The sequence below is a fragment of the Erythrolamprus reginae genome, chromosome 1 (assembly GCF_031021105.1).
Source record: "Erythrolamprus reginae isolate rEryReg1 chromosome 1, rEryReg1.hap1, whole genome shotgun sequence".
Classification (NCBI taxonomy): domain Eukaryota; kingdom Metazoa; phylum Chordata; class Lepidosauria; order Squamata; family Dipsadidae; genus Erythrolamprus; species Erythrolamprus reginae.
This window is the reverse complement of record NC_091950.1, coordinates 143739260-143763661: the sequence shown is the minus strand read 5'-3', so window position 1 is coordinate 143763661 and position 24402 is coordinate 143739260. Positions and strand designations below refer to the sequence as shown.

General features: G+C 43.0%; 2 protein-coding genes across 2 annotated transcripts; both read left to right on the top strand.

The window, feature by feature from the left end:
- Positions 1-3884: 3884 nt before the first annotated feature.
- On the top strand, positions 3885-4820 carry LOC139166241 (olfactory receptor 9G19-like). The gene has a single exon (XM_070749586.1). The coding sequence runs from the start codon at positions 3885-3887 to the stop codon at positions 4818-4820; it is 936 nt and encodes a 311-aa protein (XP_070605687.1).
- An 11707-nt stretch (positions 4821-16527) lies between these two features.
- Positions 16528-23823, top strand: LOC139166180 (olfactory receptor 5J3-like). Its single transcript, XM_070749452.1, has 3 exons — positions 16528-17409; positions 18630-18851; positions 23653-23823. Exons 1-3 carry the CDS (start codon positions 16528-16530, stop codon positions 23821-23823), a joined length of 1275 nt encoding a protein of 424 aa, XP_070605553.1.
- The last annotated feature ends 579 nt before the right edge of the window (positions 23824-24402 follow it).

Below are 24402 nucleotides of genomic sequence, written 5' to 3'. Positions count from 1 at the left end.
GGGAACCTCCCCAGTGTAGAACAGTACGGTCACTTCTCATGATCTTGTACTGTACCTCTGTTGATGCATTTTAGGACAGTATTCACATCTTTTGCAGGTGCAGCACGCTGCTGACTTAAATCACCAGGCTATATCATTTCATAGGCATTATTGTTAAGCCAGGTATTGCCTAACCTGTACCTGTTCATGTGTTTTTTCCTAGTTGCAGGATCTTTTTCTCAACACTGAATTGCATCTTGTTGCATAGGGCCCAATGTTCAAGTCAGTTAAGAGCCTTCTGAATATTGAGACTATTTTCCAAAGTATTAGCAACTCCCCCCGCCCTTATTTTGTGTCATCCCCAAATAGGATGAGCACCTCTTTAATTCCCCTATTGAGGTTATTTATGAAGATGTTGAAGGACACTAGCCCCAAGACAGAACCTTGGTGTACCCTACTGCATAATTCCCTCCATATAGATGTAGTTCCATTGAGGAGTACATATTAAGTGTGTTTGGTCAGCCATCTGCAAATCCATCTGATGGTGGATTAGTCTATCCCTCGTTGTTCTGTCCTACCAAAAAGTAGGCTGTGGTTTACTTTGACAAATGCCTTACTGAAGTTATTATATTCAAAGCATTTCCTTGGTCCATTCATTTATTCATTTTATCAAAGACGGCAATAAGGTTTGTCTGGCATGATCTTTTTTTAACAAACCCATATGGCTTCTACTAATCACCTTATTTCTTCTTCTTCTTGTTGTTGGTTTTTTTTTTGGGGGGGGGGGTGTTTCCAAGTAATGATGTTAAACTGATTAACCTGAGAATTTCTGGATCCAATTTTACCCCATTTTGAAGATAGGAACCACATCAGCTATTTTCCAGCTCTCCATGTTCCATGTTCCAGTAGCTCTGTAAGATTATGTTCAGCATTACTTTTTACTTATGTTATGTTTATACAAACTACTACACATGTTTGACAAATAAATAAATAAAATATCTGCTAGCTCCCTAAGTACCCAGGGATGTGAATCATCTGGTCCAGGAGTTTGAACTCATTTTAAAAAAATAGATGTTATATTACCAATTCCTTGCCTATTTTGATCTGCAATTCTATTCTGTCTTCCACGATGCTGCTTTTGATAGGTTAGACTATTTTTACTTTTGCTTTGAAGATAGGTGCAAAGGAAGAGTTCTGCTTTCTCCCTGCTGCCCATTACCTTCTTGCTATCTTCTTTCCTTAATGGACTGAACCTTTCCTTCACTTTCTTCTTGTTCTTTATATATTGAAAAAAAATTTTTTTTTTATTTTTGACATTTGTTGTAAAATGAGACAGAAGGAGGCAAAACAGATAATATATGCTGCTAAAGCCTCAAAAGAGGAAGAAATTGCCAAATCTGTAAAGAAGGGGGATAAAACCTTCTTCAGATATATTAGTGATAAGAAGAAGAAAAACTGCGGCATCAGGAAGCTTAGTACCGGGAATAATACATGCATTAATGGGAATAAGGAGATCGCTGACCATTTCAATAGCTACTTCTGTTCAGTTTTCTCAAAAGACACCTTACAAAATAATACTATAGAGGGATATAGCATTGCTTCCAGCTGTACAGATTCAGCTCCAGTGATCTTAGAAGCCGATGTCTTAGAAGAACTTGAACGATTAAAGATAAATAAGGCAATGGGTCCAGATGGCATCCACCCCAGAGTTGTTAAAGAACTCAGATCTGTCATTGCTACCCCCCTGACTGATTTGTTTAACCAATCCTTGTTAACAGGAGAAGTTCCTGAGGATTGGAGAATGGCCAGTGTTGTGCCTATCCACAAGAAGGGCAGTAGAGAAGAAGCTGGTAACTACAGGCCAGTTAGCTTGACATTAGTGGTAGTTAAAATGATGGAGATTCTACTCAAAATGAGGATAAATCAGCACCTAAAAAACAATAACTTATTGGACCCAAATCAGCATGGCTTTACTGAAGGCAAATCATGTCAGACTAATCTCATTGATTTCTTTGACTATGTCACAAAGGTGTTGGATGAAGGTGGTGCCGTGGATATTGCCTACCTGGACTTCAGCAAAGCCTTTGATACGGTTCCACATAAAGAGATGATAGATAAATTAGTGAAGATTGGACTTAATCCCTGGATAGTTCAATGGATTTGCAGCTGGCTGAAGCGTAGACATCAGAGAGTTATTGTTAACGGCGAGTATTCTGAACAGAGTCAGGTTACAAGCGGTGTGCCACAAGGGTCTGTTCTGGGTCCTATTCTTTTTAATATGTTTGTGAGTGACATAGGGGAAGGTTTGGTAGGGAAGGTTTGCCTATTTGCCAATGACTCTAAAGTGTGCAATAGGGTTGATATTCCTGGAGGCGTCTGTAATATGGTAAATGATTTAGCTTTACTAGATAAATGGTCAAAGCAATGGAAACTGCAGTTTAATGTTTCCAAATGTAAAATAATGCACTTGGGAAAAAGGAATCCTCAATCTGAGTATTGTATTGGCAGTTCTGTGTTAGCAAATACTACAGAAGAAAAGGATTTAGGGGTAGTGATTTCTGACAGTCTCAAAATGGGTGAACAGTGCAGTCAGGCGGTAGGGAAAGCACGTAGGATGCTTGGCTGCATAGCTAGAGGTATAACAAGCAGGAAGAGGGAGATTATGATCCCGCTATATAGAATGCTGGTGAGACCACATTTGGAATACTGTGTTCAGTTCTGGAGACCTCACCTACAAAAAGATATTGACAAAATTGAACGGGTCCAAAGACGGGCTACAAGAATGGTGGAAGGTCTTAAGCATAAAACGTATCAGGAAAGACTTAATGAACTCAATCTGTATAGTCTGGAGGACAGAAGGAAAAGGGGGGACATGATCGAAACATTTAAATATATTAAAGGGTTAAATAAGGTCCAGGAGGGAAGTGTTTTTAAAAGGAAAGTGAACACAAGAACAAGGGGACACAATCGGAAGTTAGTTGGGGGAAAGATCAAAAGCAACATGAGAAAATATTATTTTACTGAAAGAGTAGTAGATCCTTGGAACAAACTTCCAGCAGACGTGGTAGATAAATCCACAGTAACTGAATTTAAACATGCCTGGGATAAACATGTATCCATCCTAAGATAAAATACAGAAAATAGTGTAAGGGCAGACTAAATGGACCAGGAGGTCTTTTTCTGCCGTCAGACTTCTATGTTTCTATGTTTCTATGTCTTAGTTCATTCTGTGCCTTAGCCCTCCAGACTTTTTCCTTGCAGATTTGGCCTAACACCTCTGCTCCTGTTTTTATGTGTTTCCTTTTTTGTTCCTCAGTTTGTCAGTGTCTCTCTCCCTCTCCCTCTCTCTCCTTCTCTCTCTTCCTCTCTCTCTCACTCTCTGTGTCTCTCCCTCTCTCTTCCTCTTTATCTCTCTCCCACATCATTTTTCAGAGTTTCCTAGCCATCCTAACCAGTTTTTCTCTCTATAATTTCCATCCATGGAAACCTTTCTATTCTCTTTTACTTTGTGGAAGTCAATTCTGTTAGTCTAAACCACCAATCTGACTGTGTAGTTGTCTGTGCCTACATTATGGTGAATTCTAGTATGCCATGTTCATTCACCTCCAAAGTTCCTGCCACTGTCAAACATCAAGAATCCTGAAGAGAAAAAAATGTAAGTTCCACTTAGCAGAAACCGAAGAAACTGAAGTTTTCTATTTTTTCCTCTAAATCCAAATTTTATTTGCACTGTTAGGACATAATCAAACATAGGTGTATTTTCCCCCAACATTTTTTTAGGAAGATGTTTAATTTTTGCAATTAGTATGTTAAAGTATTTATAGCACTTGAAGAATTTATGCTAATCTGATGAAATAACTGTGGTATATATTTTTATTTTATTCAACAGTTAATCCTAATATTTCATGAAAAAAGAAAATCAGACTACGGTGATGAATTTTGTCCTGTTGGGATTCACAGACAACCAAAATCTACAACTGATTCTATTTGTAACATTTCTATTAATATATATAGCCAGCCTCACAGGGAACATCACATTAATGGCACTTATCTGTAGCAGCCCTAACCTCCATACACCTATGTATTTTTTCATTGGAAACTTATCTTTCCTGGATCTCTGGTATTCCTCTGTCTATTCTCCAAAGATCCTGGTAAATAGCATCTCTGAGGACAAGAGCATTGCCTTTGGAGGTTGTGCTGCTCAATTCTTCTTCTCTGCTGGCCTTGCCTATAGTGAATGCTATCTTCTTGCAGCCATGGCCTATGACCGATACATGGCCATTACAAACCCACTGCTGTATGCCACTTACATGTCCAGAAAGTTATGCACAGGACTGGTGACACTCTCATATCTCAGTGGTTTCATCAATTCTACAATAATAACTATCAAAACTTTCATGTTGAGCTTCTGTAATGGAAACATAATTGATGACTTCTTCTGTGACCTACCTCCATTAGTCAAACTTTCTTGCAATGTGCCTGAGAGCTACCAAGCACTGCTGTTCTTCATTCTTGTCTCTAATGTAATTTCACCCCTGGCGCTTATTCTTGCTTCATATGTCCTCATCCTGGCAGCCATCTTGAAGATACGTTCCACTAAAGGGAGACTCAAGGCCTTCTCGACCTGTGCCTCTCACATAACTGCTGTCACTTTGTATTATGGCTCCATCCTCTTCATCTATTCACGTCCAAGTTCCAATTATGCTTTGAAGAGAGACAAAGTTGTATCTGTCTTCTATACAGTTGTGATTCCTATGATCAATCCTCTCATCTATAGTCTTAGGAATGAAGAGGTAAAGAAAGCTCTGAAAAAGAAAACAATGAAGTGGAAGATACCCTAAGTAAAGATGAATGAAAACATGTGCATGTATTTTAATACCCTGAAAATATTAATTAATTAATTAATTAATTAATTAATTAATTAATGTTGTTTAGGCTGAATTTACACATAGATTTATTCTCAGAAAATCTTTTGCAAAATGTCTATTTAAGAATGATTCCTTTTACATTAATTAATGTAATTAATTAATTAATTAATTAATGACAGTGGCAGGATCTTTGGAGGTGAATGAACATGGCATATACTAGAATTCACCATAATGCAGGCACAGACAACTACACAGTCAGATTGGTGGTTTAGACTTTAACAGAATTGACTGCCACAAAGTAAAAAGGTTTCCATGGATGGAAATTCTGGATTAATTGATTAATTAATTAATCAATCAAATTTCTATGCCGCCCTTCTCCTTGGACTCAGGGTGGCTCACAACAAAAAGTGCAATACATAAAGAAATCTAATATTTAAATATTTAAAAGTACTAAAAACTCGCTACTAAAAACATAAAAATCTCATTTACATTAATTCTAACCCCCTCCCCTACACATTTAAGAAACAGACATCCACATTCATCTTCATTATTCTTCATCTTCATTCTTCATTATTCTTGGGCCAGGGATATCAAAAGTTCTTAGTGACCCAACTCTGTCGACAAATATGTGTTTCAGAGCTTTGCTAAAGACTGGGAGGATGGGGACAGTGCAAATTTCCAGGGGGAGTTGACTCCAGAGGGCTGGGGCTGCCACAGAGAAGGCTCTTCCCCTAAGCCCCACCAGGCAGTATTGCCTGGCTGACAGGACCTGGAGAAAGCCGACTCTGTGGGACCTAATCAGTCACTGGGATACATAAGGCAGAAGATGGTCCTGTAAGTAATCTGGTCCCATGCCATGTAGCACTTTATAGGTCATAACCAACACTTTGAATTGCATTCGGAGACCAATGGGCAACCAATGCAGCTCACAGAGTGCTTGAGAAACATGGGCTTATCTTGGCATGCTCATGACTGCTTGCACGGCTTCATTTTGTATCACTTGCAGTCTCTGAATGCTCTTCAGAGGTAGCCACATGTAGAGAGCATTGCACTAGTCAAACCTTGAGGTGATAAGGGCGTGAGTGACTGTGAGAAGAGACTCCCAATCCAAATAGGGCTGCAACTGGTGCACCAGACAGACCTGGGCAAACCTCACCCTCACCACAACTAAGAGATGGTATTCTAAGCTCAGCTGTGGATCAAGGAGGGTGCCCAATTTGCGGACCCTCTCTGTGGGGGGCAGAAGCTCCCCCCAGGGTAATGAATGGACAGGTAGGATTGTCCTTGGAGGCAGGACCCACAGCCACTCAGTCTTGTCGGGGTTGAGCTTGAGTCTGTTGACACCCATCCAAACCCCAACAACCTCCAGACACCGGCACATCACTTTCACTGCTTTACTGAATTGGCTTTTCTTTTCCTTTTTTCTTTCTTTTATTTATTTATTTATTTTTCAAATAAGCTGTTCTCACATAGAACATATTTCTTTCTTACCCTTTAGCTAGCCTGGATAATCTACAATGCTCTTGCGCATTTCTTTGCTGTCTCAGCTGTCCCTGCTTCTGCCTCTCCTCCTCCTTCAGGGTGAGAGGGAAGAAGCCCTAGTCCAAGCAGGAGAGTTGTGGCTCTATGTGGCATGTAGGGAATATCTCTTTTTTCCGCCATCTAGAGGGTGGCTTTAGCTCCTTTTGGAGCCCTCCATAAAATGGAAATGGAACAAATGAAAGAAAATATGATTAAGTGGGTACAGGATTTTGGTTACCCCATTACCCTAAACTAATGGCAACAAATGTGGAGTAGAAACAAAAGGATAACATTAGCCACAAATTATAAGGAAATCTGGTATAAGATGTATTTCAGGTGGCATATAACCCCCACAAAATTAGCTAAAATAGACAAAAAGTACTCACCTAGATGTTGGAGGTGCAACAAAGAATTTGGATCATATTACCATATGTGGTGGAGTTGTGACAAAGTTAAAAGATAGTGGGGGGAAATCCAAATATGGCTAGAAGAAGTATTAGAGGAAAAAATAGAAAAGAAACCTGAACTTTTTTTGTTAGGTATAACACGTGAAAAGTTTGTGAAAAAAACATTTTTTTTCTAGCTCTCTACATAATGATAGCAACGAGAATAATGCTTGCACAACATTGGAAAAATGGAAATTTGCCTATTGAGGAAGATATAATTGAAAAAAATCACATTGTGTACAGAAACGGATAGTTTAACCAAAGAAATAAAAAATATAGATGAGCAAGAGTATATTAACTGTTGGAGTAGGTTTTATCACTGGATGGAGAAAATGGGGGGGGAGTAAAATCAGAGAATTAATAAATATTAAATAATATGGGAAGTAAACGTCAGAGAATCAGTCACAAAAGGGAAACCAAAAGATATGCCAGAAATGTTGGCTGGCCGCATTTAGCGGCCAGTTGAAATTGTGTCAGGGCCTGGACAGAACATGGCCTTGGTGCTTCCATCTCTGTTGCATTCTCGATCTCGCGAGGCTTTGTGGCATTTCCTGCCAGGGAGCATGCCCGACAAGCCCTATAAATAGGGATGCGCCCAGGGCAATTCCTCCTTTTGCCCGCCAGCCACTGAAAAGCAGACACGCATCCACAAAGCTCTGCCTGCTCCTCCACATGGCACAGCCTTGCTTCAGGCTGCTCCCAGGTTTGGAGGAGTGGTTTCACCGCTCATCTCCCGTTCTGGAGCAGCTGCAATGGCTTGGGCAGCAGCTTTGCCTGGGGCATCTCAGGTGCTAAGCAGGGATTCTGAGGGTCCCACCTGGATGGGCGACCAGGATGAGCACTGCGGAAAAGCAAGGAAGTCTTTTGGGTCTCACCTGGATCGGTGACCAGGACACACAAAGAGGTTTTCAGGGTTAAGGTCCAGGGGGGTGGTTAAGCAGCGTCCCATCAGAAAATTATTCCCTCTTTTAGGTAGTCACTGCCTGGTGGTTCCTGCCAGGGCTCAGCGGTCTGTATCGCTGTCTTTTATCGCTGCATTTGCTCTTTAGTTGGCTACTTATTTTTCCAGCACATTACTATTGAATACGACAGAATTCCACTTATATATTAAGGTTTAAATTAAATGGTCAAGGAAACGTTCGCCTGATCAGGTTGTTAAATTAATTGAAGGAGGACCAATGAGTTTGTTTCAGTAAATTCATGAAACTAATCCACCAATTTTATTTGGGCAGGAGCTTTCATCCATTTGGTCATTGACATAGTGTACATACATATATAAGTCCCTTAATAACAATAACAATCAGTAATAATAGATTAATTTTAAGGATTAGTGAAGTGGGTTGCTAGTGTAACTAATCTACCTGTTTGAATGAAGCTCATTTATTTAATTTGCTTGAAGCGTGCAGCTTTGATTTATTTTAGTGTGATTTAATCATCACTCATAATGGGAATTCTGTGCCTCCTTTCTCATGGCGAGTTATTATTTTATTAACAATCATGATCTATTCGCTGGTCTATTCTAAAATTGATAAACTAAGTACTTAGAATCATCAAGTTAATAAACTACATTGAATTAGGAATTATTTATTAGATAAATAAATAAATTAACTTATTAATCATTCCCTTAATTAAATTCAGTAAAGAGAGTTTTTAATTCTCTCATAATTACTGGTCACAATATCTGTATAGGCATATGCCTGGGCCAGGGGGGTAGAGCAGCTCTTCTTAGGCATGTGGGCTTCGGTTCCCGGAGCTCCTGAGTTGGCTGGCTTTGGGCCCCTGTGTCCTGGGGGGGCTGGCTTTGCCTAACCTTGCTCCAGGCTAATTTACATTGTTTCATCGCACTCAGTTCTTCATATTGCTCCCCCCCCTTGGCTATCAGGGAAGTGTAATAAGGGGGACTCTGGGGCCATTGCATGGGACCGGACACCCCCTTGACCCCTTGTGGGTAGTTACAAATTATTGTTGTTAGTAATAATAGTAACAGTAATAATTGAAATGTTATAAGATACTGATAAATAACAGTGAGTTTACACAGATAAAGACATTTGAATATGTTTCAAATGGTACCACAGAATTCAACCCTCCCCACTTTAGCTAAACCCTCCTTCCTAACAGGGTCTGGGGCCCCAAGGCCATTGTGCGGACCTGAACCCTTAACCCCCCCTTTTTTTTCTCAGTAATTGCAAAATAGATACTTACATAAATAAGTAAATAAATAAATAATTAAATAAATAAATAAATAAATAATATAAATGAAATAAGAAAATAATTCACAATAATAATGATATATGCTTAACAGTGCATATATAAAGGAGAGTATATGTGTTGAATCCTGAAAGTTCTGTAATTTTCTATATCTAGGTTAACTTGTTAAACGGTGTTGTTAAGCAGAAATCGTTATAACCCATAGGAATTGTTTACCTGCTTCCTATTGGTCGCTGTAGCAGGCGCCAAAATGGAAGAGCTGTCAGCCGCCGGTTGTTGCTGGGTGAAAGTCTTTAAATAGAAGCGCTCCCTGTCTTACGCGCCTTCTGCTTCACTCGCGCCTGGAGTGAAAGTGTTTCAGCCGCTCGTTACGCGCCTAAGAGAAATAAAGAGTTTAACTTGGAGACCGTGTTTCTCGGTTATTACATTGGCGACGAGGGTCTTAGAGGTGATTTTTTTTTTTAGAAAAAAATCAGTATGTCGACCCCTTCAATTATTCAGCCTCCGGAGCTGTTTGACCCAGAGAGGTCCACTTGGTCGGCCTATATGGCCAAATTTGAAATATTCTTGGAAGCTGCAAGTCTGCATACTGCTGAGGATAGCAGAAAACGTGCCTTATTTTTGAACTATTGTGGCACGCACATATTTGAGTTAGCAGGGACTTTGACAGATCCTGAGCCTCCTAATGCTGTGCCATGGACTACGTTGCAAACCAAATTGGCTGCTCATTTTAAACCTACTAAGCCAGCGATAGTCTACAGACACCAATTCTCGCGTATGGCTCAGTCGGATGGGGAAACAATTAACCAATTCGCGACCCGTTTGCGCACTATTTTGGCAAAATGTCAATTTGACAATCCTGAGGCGAGATTGACAGACGCCCTTATATTTGGAATGCGGAACGTCACGATAAGAAACAAGCTTTTGGCAACTGAAGACTCGTCCTTACAGGACGTGATTAAAGCTGCTCAAACAGCTGCGGCAGCTGATTTGAAATCTAATGACAAGCTGCAGACAGTTTTTAAAATCTCAGATACTCAGCGTGCCTCTGCCCACCGCCAGAATGACTATCAGCTCTCCGACTACGACGACTATGACGAACACTGCTGTCACCTGCGAGGACCTCCGGACAGACAAGCCCGATCAATTCTTCCTGCCTGTGCCGGTTGCAAGGGTCAACATCCGAGATCCCGATGCCCCTTTAAGGACGCCTTTTGCCACAGATGTGAGAAGAAAGGCCACATCGCAGCTGCTTGCAGAGCTGCCTTGCCCGATGACATCCCTTCCAACCAGGGTCAACAGCCTACTTTTCCGTCTCAATGATCCTACCGTCCTTTCCGGCCACAAGGACGGGGGTACCGATGACCATGGAACGGCAGAGGTAACCGCGCTCTCATTGACTCTGGGATTTACCCTCCTGCCCCAAATAAAATTATTGTCCCCCTTTTCTTAAACCATCAGCCATGCCATATGGAGTTGGACACTGGCTCCAAATATACTCTAATGCCATGGCATAAATTGCATCTGTATGTACCGGGTTTGTCACGGGACTCTTTACAGCCTTTGGACATTTCAATCAATGACTTCCAGGGTCACCCTATTAGGGTTTTGGGTAAAACCAGGGTACCTATAACCTTTAGGAACATTCACCATGTTCTGCCTATTTTAGTTGTGGAAGGTGCTAATCACTCCCTTCTGGGTTTGGACTGGATGGCTCCTTTGGGGTTAGCAGTCACCGGCCTGAACAAATTGACCTGTACAACTGTTCCTAATTTTGTGAATGAATTCCCTGAGGTTTTCCGTGATGGCCTGGGTACCTTTAAAGGGCCTCCCATATCATTCTCGTTAGATCCTACTGTTCCTCCCTTAAGCTTAAAGCCACGCAGGGTGCCGCTGCCCTTACTCAGTAAGTTGGATGCTCAATTGACTAAACTGCAAGCACAGGGCATACTGGTACCAGTTGAACATGCTCCCTGGGAAACCCCGATAGTAACCCCACTTAAGCCAGATGGTTCGCTTCAAGTTTGTGCGGATTATAAGTCAACCATTAACAAGGCACTACAGCACAACTCGTACCCCATTCCAGTAGTGCAGCAGCTGTTGCACACATTGGGTTCTGGTAAAATCTTCGCGAGGCTGGACCTTGCCCAGGCATACCAGCAGTTAACCGTTGACGAGGCTACTGCTTTATCTCAAACTATTGTCACACACAGAGGTGCCTTCAAGTGTACTCATCTACAATTTGGGGTTAGTGTTGCTCCTGGCATTTTTCAAAGGTTAATGGAGCGCTTGTTAGGGGGCCTTAATGGGGTGGTCCCTTACTTTGACGATATATTGATTTGTGGTGACAACTCTGACCAGCTGCATACTAGGATCAGACAAGTACTCACGAGATTGAGGGACAAGGGTTTGAGACTAAAGCCGGAAAAATGTGTGTGGGGAACTCCCTCGGTGGATTTCTTAGGGTTTCGTATAGATGCTGAAGGCATACACCCCACGGAAGAAAAGGTGAGAGCCATCAAAGAAGCCCCTGCCCCAACCTGTAAGGCGGAGCTGCAAGCCTTTTTGGGGCTATTAAATTTTTACTCTGTTTTTTTAAAACAGAAAGCCTCCGCAGCTGAGCCGCTTCATCGACTCCTCCACAAAGGGACATCGTGGGAGTGGGGTGAGAAGGAACAACGGGCGTTTAATATTGTGAAATATCTCTTGTCATCCCATAGTCTAGTGATTCAATACAGCTCGACACTTCCCCTGAGGCTCACATGCGATGCTTCTCCGTACGGGGTGGGTGGAGTATTGGCCCATATCTTCCCTAATGGTCAGGAAGCCCCGATTGCCTATTTTTCGAGAACGTTGTCTGGGGCTGAGCGCAATTACGCGCAGATAGACAGGGAAGCTTTGGCATTGGTGGCCGGGGTGAAGAAATTTCACCACTATCTGTTAGGGAGACCTTTCCAACTACGGACCACAAGCCTCTCTTGGGTCTGTTAGCCACGGGACGGCCAACCCCTCCTTTCATGTCTCCCCGCATGTCCCGATGGGCTATCTTTCTAGCTGCCTATGATTACAAGCTTATTCATAAAGGAGGATCTGCTATCAACCACGCAGACGGCCTTAGTCGCTGTCCATTGGGACAGAGGGTAGAGGACCCAGCTCCAGCATCAGAGGTGCTCCTCATTGAGTTAGATAGAACTCTGTTGGTCACTGCTAGGGAGGTTGCCTTAGAAACCAGGCGGGATCAGGTTTTGAGCAGAGTTTTGCATTATATTCTAAAAGGCTGGCCATCAAATGGAGACGACCCCTCAGTAGGGGAATTCAAGACAAAGTGGCTGGAGCTATCGGTTATGCATGATTGCATATTATGGGGGGGGGAGAGTAGTCGTCCCCGCTGCTCTGAGGCCTCGGGTAATGAAAATGTTGCATGAGGGACACCCAGGGGTGGTGCGAATGAAAGCATTGGCTAGGGGATATTTATGGTGGCCTGGCTTGGACAGAGAAATAGAGAATTGGGTGGCAACATGTGGCCAGTGCCAAGAAACACGGCCAGACCCACCTAAAACCACCCCTGCACAGTGGGACAGTCCCCAAGGGCCATGGTCAAGAGTGCACATTGATTTGGCGGGGCCAGTAGGGAACAACATGTTCTTAATTGTGATTGATGCATACTCAAGATGGCTTGACATAGTGCTGTTAACATCTACCACCTCATCCGCAGTGATAAACGCGCTAAGGAAATTATTCGCAACGCATGGGTGTCCAGACATATTAGTCTCGGACAATGGGCCCAATTTACGTCTAAACAGTTTGAGGTGTTCTTAGCTAATCTAGGAGTCCGGCACGCACTCACATCTCCCCACGCAGCCTGGTCGAATGGAACGGCGGAACGGTATGTTCGCGTGGCCAAAGAGGCCATTAAGAGGTCAGCTCCAGGTGACATCCAGGAAAGATTAGATACATTCCTGCTGACCCAACACATAACGCCCAGTTTTACTACCGGAAAAAGTCCTGCTGAGCTGCTTATGGGGAGAAGGTTGAGGTCCTCCCTTGATAGGCTGCACCCCTCATATATTAAATTAAGACCGGACAATGTGTTAATGCCTGAGCGTGCAGTGGCTGTAGGGCAAAATGTATATGTTAAGAATTTTGATGCTGGTAAACATTGGGAAAGTGGCATAGTTCAAGATCAGATGGGTCCCAAAACGTATATGGTCAAATTACTGGATGGCCGCCTCTGGAAGAGGCACATAGACCACATTCGGGGAAGAGTGGAAAAAGCCGAGAGCGGAGGAAACAGGGCTAACACTCATCCACTCCCCACAGGGACTTACACGAGATCTAACAGGAACCCGGAACCAGTTGATTGGGACTTACCTGGGGGAAATGGCCACTCCAGCGCTGCCTCTGTTCTGCCATCTCCTGGGCGTGGAAGCAATGCGTCTGCTGGACGTGAGGAACCATCTTCGTCGGTGGATACGCAAGTCATGAGCGACCCCCGGCGATCGGATCGGACCCCTCGAAGACCTACTCATTTGGACGACTTTGTCACATATTTGTCCGAGTGAATATCTGTAAAACTGTCCAGAAGGGGGAGGGGTGTTGAATCCTGAAAGTTCTATAATTTTCTATATCTAGGTTAACTTGTTAAACGGTGTTGTTAAGCAGAAATCGTTATAACCCATAGGAATTGTTTACCTGCTTCCTATTGGTCGCTGTAGCAGGCGCCAAAATGGAAGAGCTGTCAGCCGCCGGTTGTTGCTGGGTGAAAGTCTTTAAATAGAAGCGCTCCCTGTCTTACGCGCCTTCTGCTTCACTTGCGCCTGGAGTGAAAGTGTTTCAGCCGCTCGTTACGCGCCTAAGAGAAATAAAGAGTTTAACTTGGAGACCGTGTTTCTCGGTTATTACAATATGCATTTTGTTTTCATTGGTCCATTTTGCCAATAAGAAGATACCTGTTTGTTGCTTCGTAGTAAAGTGATTAACACGTGCTGTGAGCATCCCATTTTGAAGGGATCCAAAATTATGAAGGTGTAATTCAATTAGAAGCCTTGTTACTTGTATTGTGTTACTGATTACAATTGCTTTTATCGAGTTCTCCTTTATGGAATCTCTTGAAAGATTCCTCCTCAAGAAAGGCTGCCTCTTGCCAGGAACTATAGGTCCGCACGACCTTGGTGATTGGAGAGGAGGCGCCCTTGGTATTCACCTAATCTAATAACCTGAAAGGGATTGGATGGTGAGTTCCAACCACATGCTTTAAGGGTGTGGCCAGGAACCAGGTGAAGGTAGCTACCTTCACCTTGTTCAGCAAGGAGCTACAGTCATAGTTGCCCAGGAAGGTTATTCGTGAATTATTTCCACCACAAATTGTTTAGTGGTCTCTGCAGGTCCTGGTTATTTGGTTCATAATCAGTTAAAGTTCCTTTAACTTTAATAAAGTGACCCATTTAAACCCAGCTCTTGTTGTCCGTGTTCTTATTCTGCATCTGGTGCAAATGCAGGCTGACCGCATTCAGTGGCCAGTCAAAAGTGCATCGGGGCCTGGACAGAACATGGCCTCAGCGCTTCCGCCTCTGCTGCATTGCTGATCTTGCGAGGCTTCGCGAGATCGCCGATGCTGGCTGCGCACCTCCGCACGCAGAATTTCCTGCCAGGCAGAATGCCAGGCAAGCCCTATAAATAGGGCTGTGCCCGAGGCAATTCCTCCTTTAGCCCCCTGGCCACTGAGAAGCAGACACCCGTGCTCCCTCCCTATTTTACAGTGTGCCCTGAAGGGGTCATCCGCGGAGGCCGAATAGGATTTTTTTGCAGTTTCAGCGCTTTAGATATGACCGTTTTTTCGCCTATTCCACACTGGGAAGTGAGAGTGGACTGAATAGGGGGTGAGGCACATTTTGTTATAAGTTGATAATTGGCTTTCCCTTTGGTCACTGGGATTGGCAGGTTAGGGGTGGAAATGGGCAGCGGTAGCAACTGGTGTTCTCCATTAGGGAATCTCTTGAAAGATGATGAGCTGCCTCTCACCAGGAACTATAGGTCTGCACAACCTTGGTGATTGGAGAGGGGGTGCCCTTGGTAATCACCTACCCCAATAACCTGAAAGGGATTGGATGGTGAGTTCCTCCCACACGCTTTAAGGGTGTAGCCAAGAACCACGCTTTAAGGGTGTGGCCTGAACTCCTTGTTCAGCAAGGAGCTACTCTCATAGTTGCCCAGGAAGGTGATTCGTGAATTATTTCTGCCCCAAATTGTTTAGTGGCTTCTGCAGGTCCTGGTTATTTGGTTGATAATCAGTTAAAGTTCATTTAACTTTAATAAAGTGACCCATTTAAATCCAGCTCTTGTTGTCTGGATTCTTATTCTGCATCTGGCACAATAAAATATTTGCTAAAACTTGATGCACATATGTAAATATAATGTATGTAATAGTAAATAAGCACCACTAGATTTGTACTACAGGCATGTCACAAAAATGTCCAACTTTTGTTTTAATGTTTTCTGGTTTTTTCTGTGTGAGTTTGATTGTTTGTGTTTTATGTGTTTCAATAAAGTTTACTTTATTTTAAAAAAAAGAAAAGAAAAATTACAGTGCAGTTTCCCTTTCTGATAATGGGAATTAACAGAAAACATTTGTCTAAGTTCAGAACTACTTAGGGACAAACAGGTTTTCCCACTAGAAATAAGATTTTCTCAACAGACCAAACGACAGCGAGGAAATTATATGACTATATTAAGAAGCCCTGTATCCTGAAATTGGGAGATAACTGCATTTCATCACAGATTTCATATTGAAACAACCTAGCTGTGTTCAGAAAAGAAGGAATGCTTTGAACAATTGTTGATGTCGCTGAGATCTAAGTAAATAGGTAAAATTAGCCTGTTTGGGATCTTTTGGTTTTTATCAGAATAAGGTGAGAATTTTGAACTTCTCATATATTAAAGATGGAGAAACTATCATTTTTACAACTAATTCTAGTTGAAACTGGTGATTAATGATTATATCATTTATCAGGTACAATCTGATAAAGTTTTGCCACCAGCATTCAGAAGAAGTTGAGGACTTCTTTGTTTTTTATTGCTTACCAGATATTTGAGGAATACAAGACAAAATTGTCTTGCCTCATCCTTAGATCACGAACTATCTTCCTACTTCTTACTGTATTCCATATGATTATTCTTTAATTATACTAAGGAAGATAATTAATGTTATTGTCACATCATATGAAGGTGGCTTTTCATTCTTGGTCCATGTGTTCTTTCAGCACATCAATAATTTGTACTTTGATCAAGTATAAGACAAAGAACATGGATGTTATATTATATATTCTCCTTCCTCTCGTGAATCCACCTTGAGTGATGAGTCCTAGACTACATTTTAAACAGGTGCAATTTTATTTTGATTGAAACCATAGTGCATATCTTATTCTTGCTTGAATCTTTCCACTGGTCAAATAATATATAATTCTGATTACTTCATTGTTTCAGTTTACAAAGTGTTTCTATATTCAATGGCAAATAGAACACAGGTGACAGAATTCATACTCACTGGATTGACTGATGATCCACAGTTGCAACTCATCCTCTTGGTGATATTTTTTATTCTTTATGCTATTACCCTATTAGGGAATGTGGGCATGATTGTCTTAATCTGGATCAGTCCTCAACTCCACACACCAATGTACTTTTTCCTCAGTCATGTATCATTTGTGGACATCTGCTGTTCATCAACTATCACCCCAAACTTCCTATGCCATCTTGTAAAAGATAAAAAGGTTATTTCTCTTGCAGGCTGTTTTACTCAACTTTATTTTTATGCTGTATTTTCCACTGCAGAAAGTTACATCCTAGCTATCATGGCCTATGATCGCTATGTGGCTGTTTGTCACCCTCTTGTCTACTTGATCACCATGCCCCAAATAAAATGTGTCCAACTTGTAGTCATTTCTTACATTACCGGGGTTGTACATGGTTTACTTCATATCATTCCTGCATCTCAGTTGTTCTTCTGTGGACCAAATATCATTAAGAATTTTTTCTGTGAAGGTCCTGCGCTATTACAACTTGCCTGTTCAGATATCAGTTTAAATAATTTGTTGAAATTTATATTTATTGGCTTCACTATAATAACAACAATGGTCATTGTTCTCACATCCTACATTAGTATCCTGATTACTATTTTAAATATGACCTCTACCAAATCTCGGAGAAAAGCCTTCTCCACATGTACATCTCACCTCACGGTCATCACTGTTTTCTATGGATGTGCTGGCCTTGTGTATACACAATCACAACCGACCAAGTCTATCTACGCCACTCAAATGGCTTCTGTGTTGTATCTTGTAGTGACTCCTATGATCAATCCCTTAATCTACAGCCTAAGGAACCAGGAGGTAAAAGCTGCCTTCAGAAAAATGCTGGAGGGTGGGAAATGTGCTCTTTTTTATACCAAAGACTGAATACTGTGAAAATATAAGTAAAATATAGAAATATAGAAGTAAATATGTGTAGATTAACAGTGTGGTTTTCTGACACATTTCTGCTTGGAAAACTACTTGACTGAATTAGTTTTACAATCATTTCAGGGACTATCACAATTTAGCTCAGTGATATTTTGACAACAAAAACATATTTAATAAAATATTAAATAAATATTTTAAATTGTAAATTATTAGATTTGTTATGAACTGTTTTATTGTGTTGTGAGCCGCCCCAAGTCTATGGAGAGGGGCGGGATACAAATCTAATAAATAAATAAATAAAATAAATAAATTTAAATATTTCTGCAAGATATTATATTTTTTGTAAAACCAATTAAAAACTGGGATTGTTTTGTAATCATAAAGACTAATTCTTAACATCTATATTAAAGAGAAATCATTTCTACCAATGTCTGATCTGGTCTGTCTCCTCTGATATTTTTACTCGATAAATGTTGCTTCAATGTATGTGACATAAATCTCTTATTTCTATTATTTGTTTGTTTGTTTGTTTTTTATTGGATACATATGCCGCCTCTCTCTCTTTTATTATTTTTGTAATAAAATATATACAAGATGCTTCTGTCTTACCTCTTGTTCTGGATTTTTCTTTCAATACACTCAGTGGCTGCTTTATGCAAAATCCAAAATTGCAACTCCCCCCTCCCCCCCAAAAAAGTAATCCAAGTGATTTAGTGCCCATGGATCTTTGTTGAACAGAGACATGTATTGAAATATCACTATGTAAAAACAAATTGGATAGTGTGGAAACCGTCTTTGCATTTGTGTGCTCTTCATTGAATTTCCCCACTCTGGTCGATCAGATTTGCAGACAAGGTTTACCATATGGTTAGTGGCAAAGTCACTTATTTCCCATTTCATTACATTTCCCATTACATTGCCTTGCTGCCCAGGCTTAGTATGTATTCCAGTAGAGTTAAGTAGGTTACTCCACAACAGGGGTCCCCAAACTTTTTACACAGGGGGCCACTTCACTGTCCCTCAGACTGTTGGAGGGCCGGATTATAAAAAAAACCCTATGAACAAATCACTATGCACACTGCACATACCTTATTTGTTGTTGTCGTGGCAGCTGCCCTGTGCCGCCACGACAGCTTTGCTGGCCGGCACAGGGCAGCCGCCGCAACAACGACAACAACGGCCCCGTGGCAGCCGCTGATGCTAAGAGACCAAAGCCCGCTCTCCAGAGTCAACGCCAGGCTTCGGGGGAGCAGAGCTGCGTGCCGGCGGCAGGAACTGTTGGGAAGGCAGACGTGGTACCTCTTCCGGGAAGGGCTGTCAAAGAGGCCCTGAAGGGGAACAGGGCGGTCCCCGCCGCCTGTGCCAGCAGCGAGGTGGCTGCGCCGGCCGGAGCAAGAGAAGACTGAAGTTGTGCGGAAAGCGGCACCCGCTGGTGGGGCCCGGTCCGAGAGGAGCCGTCGCTGTCGCTGCACCAATGGCAGCTGCTGTAAGGGCAGAGTGAAGGGGAGGTCGCGGAGGCGGTGCCTGCCAGAGAAGCAGAGAGAGAGAAGTGGAGGTATGCTTGCCTTGTGCCGCGGGGGGGAGGCAGTGGAGGTCAGGGGTTTGCAAGCAGCCACCTCCCCCCCCACACCTAGCCATGGTGCACTTAGCTGTGACTTTCAGTGGAGTTTTTGAATCGCCAATTTCCTGAATCTCCTGTCCACACACTGTGGAGGAGAAGGTGGGGAGGAGGTGGAGAGGCAAGAGGCGGGGAAGAAAGCGGCCCTGCAATTGGCCCCTTTCTTTCTCGCCTTTAGGGAGAGGAACTGTTGCTGCTCTGCCATAGGGCAGCAGCAGTTTCTCTCCCTAAAGGCGGCAAAGAAAGGGGCCAATTGCAGGCCCGCTTTCCTCCCCTCCTCTTGCCTCTGCACCTCCTCCTCGCTCAGCAGCCGACCGCGGTGAGTGGACAGGAGATTCGGGAGCTTATTATATCGATCGGTAAAATCTCGTGTGCTGCTATGGGCCGGTTAAAAGACCTCAGAGGGCCGCATCCGGCCCACGGGCCATAGTTTGGGGACCGCTGCTCCACAATATGTACTTTATCATTTTGGATGATGTTTTTAAAAGAATGGAGTTCCCATATATTTTGTGAGCTTTCAGTAAAGATTACTTATGTCCAATTTTGCCTCGCCTTTCATTTTTCCTGCACATTTTTGCCTTCCTCTTCAATTTTGTGAAGTTGCCATATTTTATGAGATTTATTTAGAGGCAGGTATTCTTTCCAATTGTATTTATTTTCCAAATTCATTCATTCATTCATTCATTCATTCATTCATTCATTCCATCACGAATGCTTTAAAAAAGAAAAATCTATCACCCCCATAAAATTGCTTCTTCATGAATAAATTTCCTTGGGTCAATCTCATTATTAGCACTTGAGAGATAATAAGAAATAAACAAATACAAATATATACAGTCACTAATAAATAATACTGACAACAAGTCTATGGGTGAAATAGCTCTATCATATAAGGAAAGTTAGAGATGTCCATTTGCACACTCAATATTATTTCAAATATATTTCAACTTCTCAAAGGCAAGCTAAACTTTTCAAGGAGATTTATTAATTAAATATTGAAAGTTGCAATGCAGCTCAATGAGAATTAATAGAAAGTATTTGTCTAAGATCAAGATTACTTAGGCAATAGCAAAATTTCACAGTAGAAATAAGATTTCTTGTGCAAAAAAAAAAGACAGCTAATGAAATGCTTTAATCAAATTAAGGAAACTGTACACCTGGAGCTGGGAAATATGTACATACATACATACATACATACATACATACATACATTAATGGCAACCAAAAATTTTACTGCCACACTGTGGGTGTGGTTTATTTTGTGGGTGTGGCTTGATGGTCACGTGACTGGGTAGGTTTGTCGGCCATGTGACCAGGTGGGAGTGGCTTGAATGATCATCATCATTCAAGTGAACTGTTAAGTCCTCGACTTACAACCTCACTAGTGTTGCTAGCTGGGGTGACAATTTGCTTCGTGTTTCCCGTGCTCTACTTCCTGGGTCGCTCCCGCCTTAGGCTGGGTAGCTAGGCAAACAGGTGCCGATCAGCTGCTGAGAAAAGAGGGGGGAGGAAAAGGGACAACCCCCCCACACACACACACACAACTCCTGCCGGTGCTGGTCTCCCTGCGGCTTTCCGAGGAGGAGGATGGGAGGGGGGATTTAAACATATTGGAAAGCCGAGGGAGAGTCACAAGGTTATTATTCCTGCACAATACCTTTTCATCTCAGCTGTGGGTGGAATGAGGGCTTCGCAACAGGAAAAGGCCTGCAGCTCAGATTGCTTTGGCGCAGAGCAGCTTGACTCTCCTTTTTTCCCCCTCTTGCTGCTGTGCACTCCTCGCTTTTTTTCCCCTTTCCTTCTTCCTGGCCTCAGGAGGTAGTCATGTGAGGCTGGAGGGGAGCTGGGCAGGAGAGAGAGAAGCTTGTCCAAGGCCAGGAAGGAGGAAAGAGGAAAAAAGCGATACGCTCGCAGCAGCAGCAGGAGAGGAAAAAAAGAGAGGTGAGTTGAGGGCACTTGGGGTTTTACCAGATTCACTCATCCACAGTTCAGCAGAGTCCCTTGCTGTGGCCTGGAATATGGCTGCGACGGAGGCTCTTAACTGAATTGTGCTGCTGCGACCTCTCTGTGGCACCAGACCCCGGAGAACTCCTTGGTTTACCAAGGAACTCTGGGTGTTGAAGCACCAGAAGAGATGTCTAGAGAAGCGCTGGAGAAAAAGTAAATCTGAGTCTGATCGGACACTTTTAAGAGCTCAGTTAAGACTTATAAAGTGGCGCTCAAGGCGGCAAGATGCGCGTATCATGCTGCCTTGATTGCATCAGCATAATCCCACCTGGCCACTTGGTTTAGGATGACCCTCTCCCTTCTTAATCTGGGTGGGAGGTGAGGAACACTTGCATGGAGCGCCAAGGACTTCAATAAGTTTTTCGCTGATAAAATCACTCAGATTCGGATGGATCTTGACTCCAATTGGAATGCAGTGTTGGCTGACAATGATTCAGTCGAGGTGACAGGGGCCCATCTGTCTGAGAGGAGTTTGACCTTGTGACACTTGATGAAGTGGACAAGGCCATTGAAGCTGTGAGTTCCGCCACCTGTTTGCTGGACCCGTGTACCTCCTGGCTGTTTTCGGCCAGCAGGGAGGTGACATGGAGCTGGGTCCAGGAGATTGTCAATGCCACTCTGAGGGGCGGGGGTCCTTTCTGGCTCCCTACAAGGAGGCATTTGTGCACCCTCTCCTCTAGAAGCCTTCACTGGACCCAGATGTACTCAATAACTAGCATCCATGGGGAAGGTTGTTGAGAAGGCAATGTCACTCCAGCTCCAGCGGTCCTTGGTAGAAGCCGATTATCTAGGCCCTCAACAGTCAGGTCTCAGGCCCAGCTACAGCATGGAAACTGCTTTTGTCACACGGATGGATGATCTCTGGAGTGTCTGGGATAGGGGGTTTTCCCTCTATCCTGGTGCTCCTTGACCTCTCAGCATCTTTCAATACCATCAACCATGATATCCTTCTGCTCCGACTGCAGGGGTTGGTAATGGGTTCTACAGTGGTTCTCCTCCTACCTCTCTGGTCGGTTTCAGTCGGTGTTAGTGGAGGCTCAGAGGTTGACCCCTGGGTTCCTCCCTTGTGGAGTTCCTCAGGGATCAGTCCTCTCCCCCTGCTATTTAATATCTACATGAAACCTTTGGATGAGATCATCCAAGGACACGGGGTGAATTGTACACTGATGACACCCAGTTGTACATCTCCACCCCATGTCCACTTGGCAAAGCATTGCAAGTGATATGCCGGTACCTGGAGGCTGTTAGGGTCTGGATGGGTACTAACAGGCTCAAACTCAACCCTGACAAAATGGAGTGGCTGTGGGTTTCCCCCCCCCCCCGGACAATTCCATCTGTCCGTCCATTACTCTGGGGGGGAGAATCACTGACCACCTCAGAGAGGGTCCACAACTTGGGCATCATCCTCAATCCACAGCTGACTCTAGAACATCAACTTTTGGCTGTGTCAAGGGGGGCATTTGCCCGGATTCATCTGGTGCACCAGTTGCAGCCCTATCTGGAAAGGGAGACCCTGCTCACAGTCACTCATGCGCTTATCACCTCAAGGTTCAACTACTGCAATGCTCTCTACATGGGGCTACCTCTGAAGAGTGTTCAGAAACTTCAAATTGTGCAGAATGCAGTTGTGCAAGCTGTTATGGGTCTTCCTAGATATACCTATGTTTCTCCAAAATTCCGCGGCTTGCATTGGCTGCTGATCAGTTTCCTGTCACAATTCAAAGTGTTGGTGCCCTACATGGCATCAGACTAGATTACTTATGGGACCGCCTTCTGCCGAATAAATCCCAGCGGCCGGTTAGGTCCCACAAAGTTGGTCTTCTCCAGGTCCTGTTGACCAGACAATGTCGTCTGGTGGGGCCTAGGGGAAGAGCTTTCTGTGTGGTGGCCCCGGCCCTCTGGAATCAGCTCCCTCCAGAGATTTGCACTGCCCCCACCCTCCTCGCCTTTCACAAGAGTCTTAAGACTCATTTATGTCACCAGGCATGGGGCAATTAGATTAGTCCCCCCTGACTACCAAATGTGATGTGTGGTTGTGACTGAGTTGGTTGACTGTTTTTAATATTATGGGATCTTAGCCTATATTTTTAATTAATTAGATTTGTGTACACATTGTTTTATATTGTACCCTGTGAGCTGCCCCGAGTCTTCAGAGAAGAGCGGCATACAAGTCTAATAAATAAATAATAAAATAAATAAATAAATTAGCATATGAAGACATTCCCTAGCAATAAAACACTTTAAGAATAATCCTTCCCCAGTCTGCTTTTTTCCAGCCAATGTGGGAAAAGTTGCTTCTGAAATGAAACAAAAGGACAGTTGAATGTAGTTTCTTGGTTATATCCAAGCCTCACAAGGATAGTAGGCAGAGGTGTCTATCTTTTTATCCACTCTGTAGAATTATAAGAGGATCCTGCAAAGGTGGGTTAACTGATGGGTTCTTGGGCCTTGGATCTTTTATTGCATTTTTTTTCTCAGAGGGCAACAGAGAAGATTTTATGGTGATCTCCAGCAATACTTATTCTTTTTATGCTCCTGGTGCACCTCAGGTCATGTCACGGGGGTTGGCAGCTGATGCAGAGAGCGAGAGCAAGGAGGAAAGTGACCTGAGTGAACCTGAGGAACCATTAGAGGGGGCTTATATGACAATGGGGGAGTGGTCCCAGTCAGAGGATGAGGAAGAAAATAGTGGAAAATCAGCGGATAGACCCTCGCTATAGGAGATTGTTAAGAAGGCGAGAGGAGTTACATAGTAAAAGGTATTAGTGTAGAACCTTCGCCTCTTTGTGGGTTGATGTCACTATAAAGCAAAGGATTTGGGGAATTTGGGTGTGAGATTTCAATGTCGTTCAATGGAAGAGAAGTGAAACTGGGGTGTGTGATTGAATAAGGCTTTAAAACCATGGTTTCTGCCACAATAAAAGACATCCTCTGCTGAATGCTGGACCGGTGAGCAAATTCCTGTGCTTAAATTATAAATGGACTTGTTACCTAAGGAATGCCGATTAGGCCGAGTTTGGCACCTTTCCCGGAAGTTGTTTATTTTTATCTCAGAAGAGAGAAGTAACTGCTCTTCTCTTGCAGTTTAAAATCTGCTTTTGGTTATGTGTGCTTTTCTCAATACAGAGTTTGATTTTATCATAAAATAAAAGATTTTTGAGTTGGTGGGGTCGCTCTGAAGGCCATGCATAGAACATTCATATAGATACATATACAGCTTTACCCTCCCTTCCCTCCCCCTCTTCCCTTCCCTTCAGCTGTAGAAATATAAATTTATCAATATCCTCTCCCTCCAAAAA

What these genes read in the sequence shown, in the direction of transcription:
- LOC139166241 (XM_070749586.1), top strand. Translation starts at nt 3,885, where the DNA reads ATGAAAAAAGAAAATCAGACTACGGTGATGAATTTTGTCCTGTTGGGA.
- LOC139166180 (XM_070749452.1), top strand. Translation starts at nt 16,528, where the DNA reads ATGGCAAATAGAACACAGGTGACAGAATTCATACTCACTGGATTGACT. An exon ending in ACAGCCTAAGGAACCAGGAG is followed by an intron (nt 17,410 to 18,629) that starts GTAAAAGCTGCC and finishes TGGCCGGCACAG; the next exon opens with GGCAGCCGCCGCAACAACGA. An exon ending in CCGCCTGTGCCAGCAGCGAG is followed by an intron (nt 18,852 to 23,652) that starts GTGGCTGCGCCG and finishes GGTGCACCTCAG; the next exon opens with GTCATGTCACGGGGGTTGGC.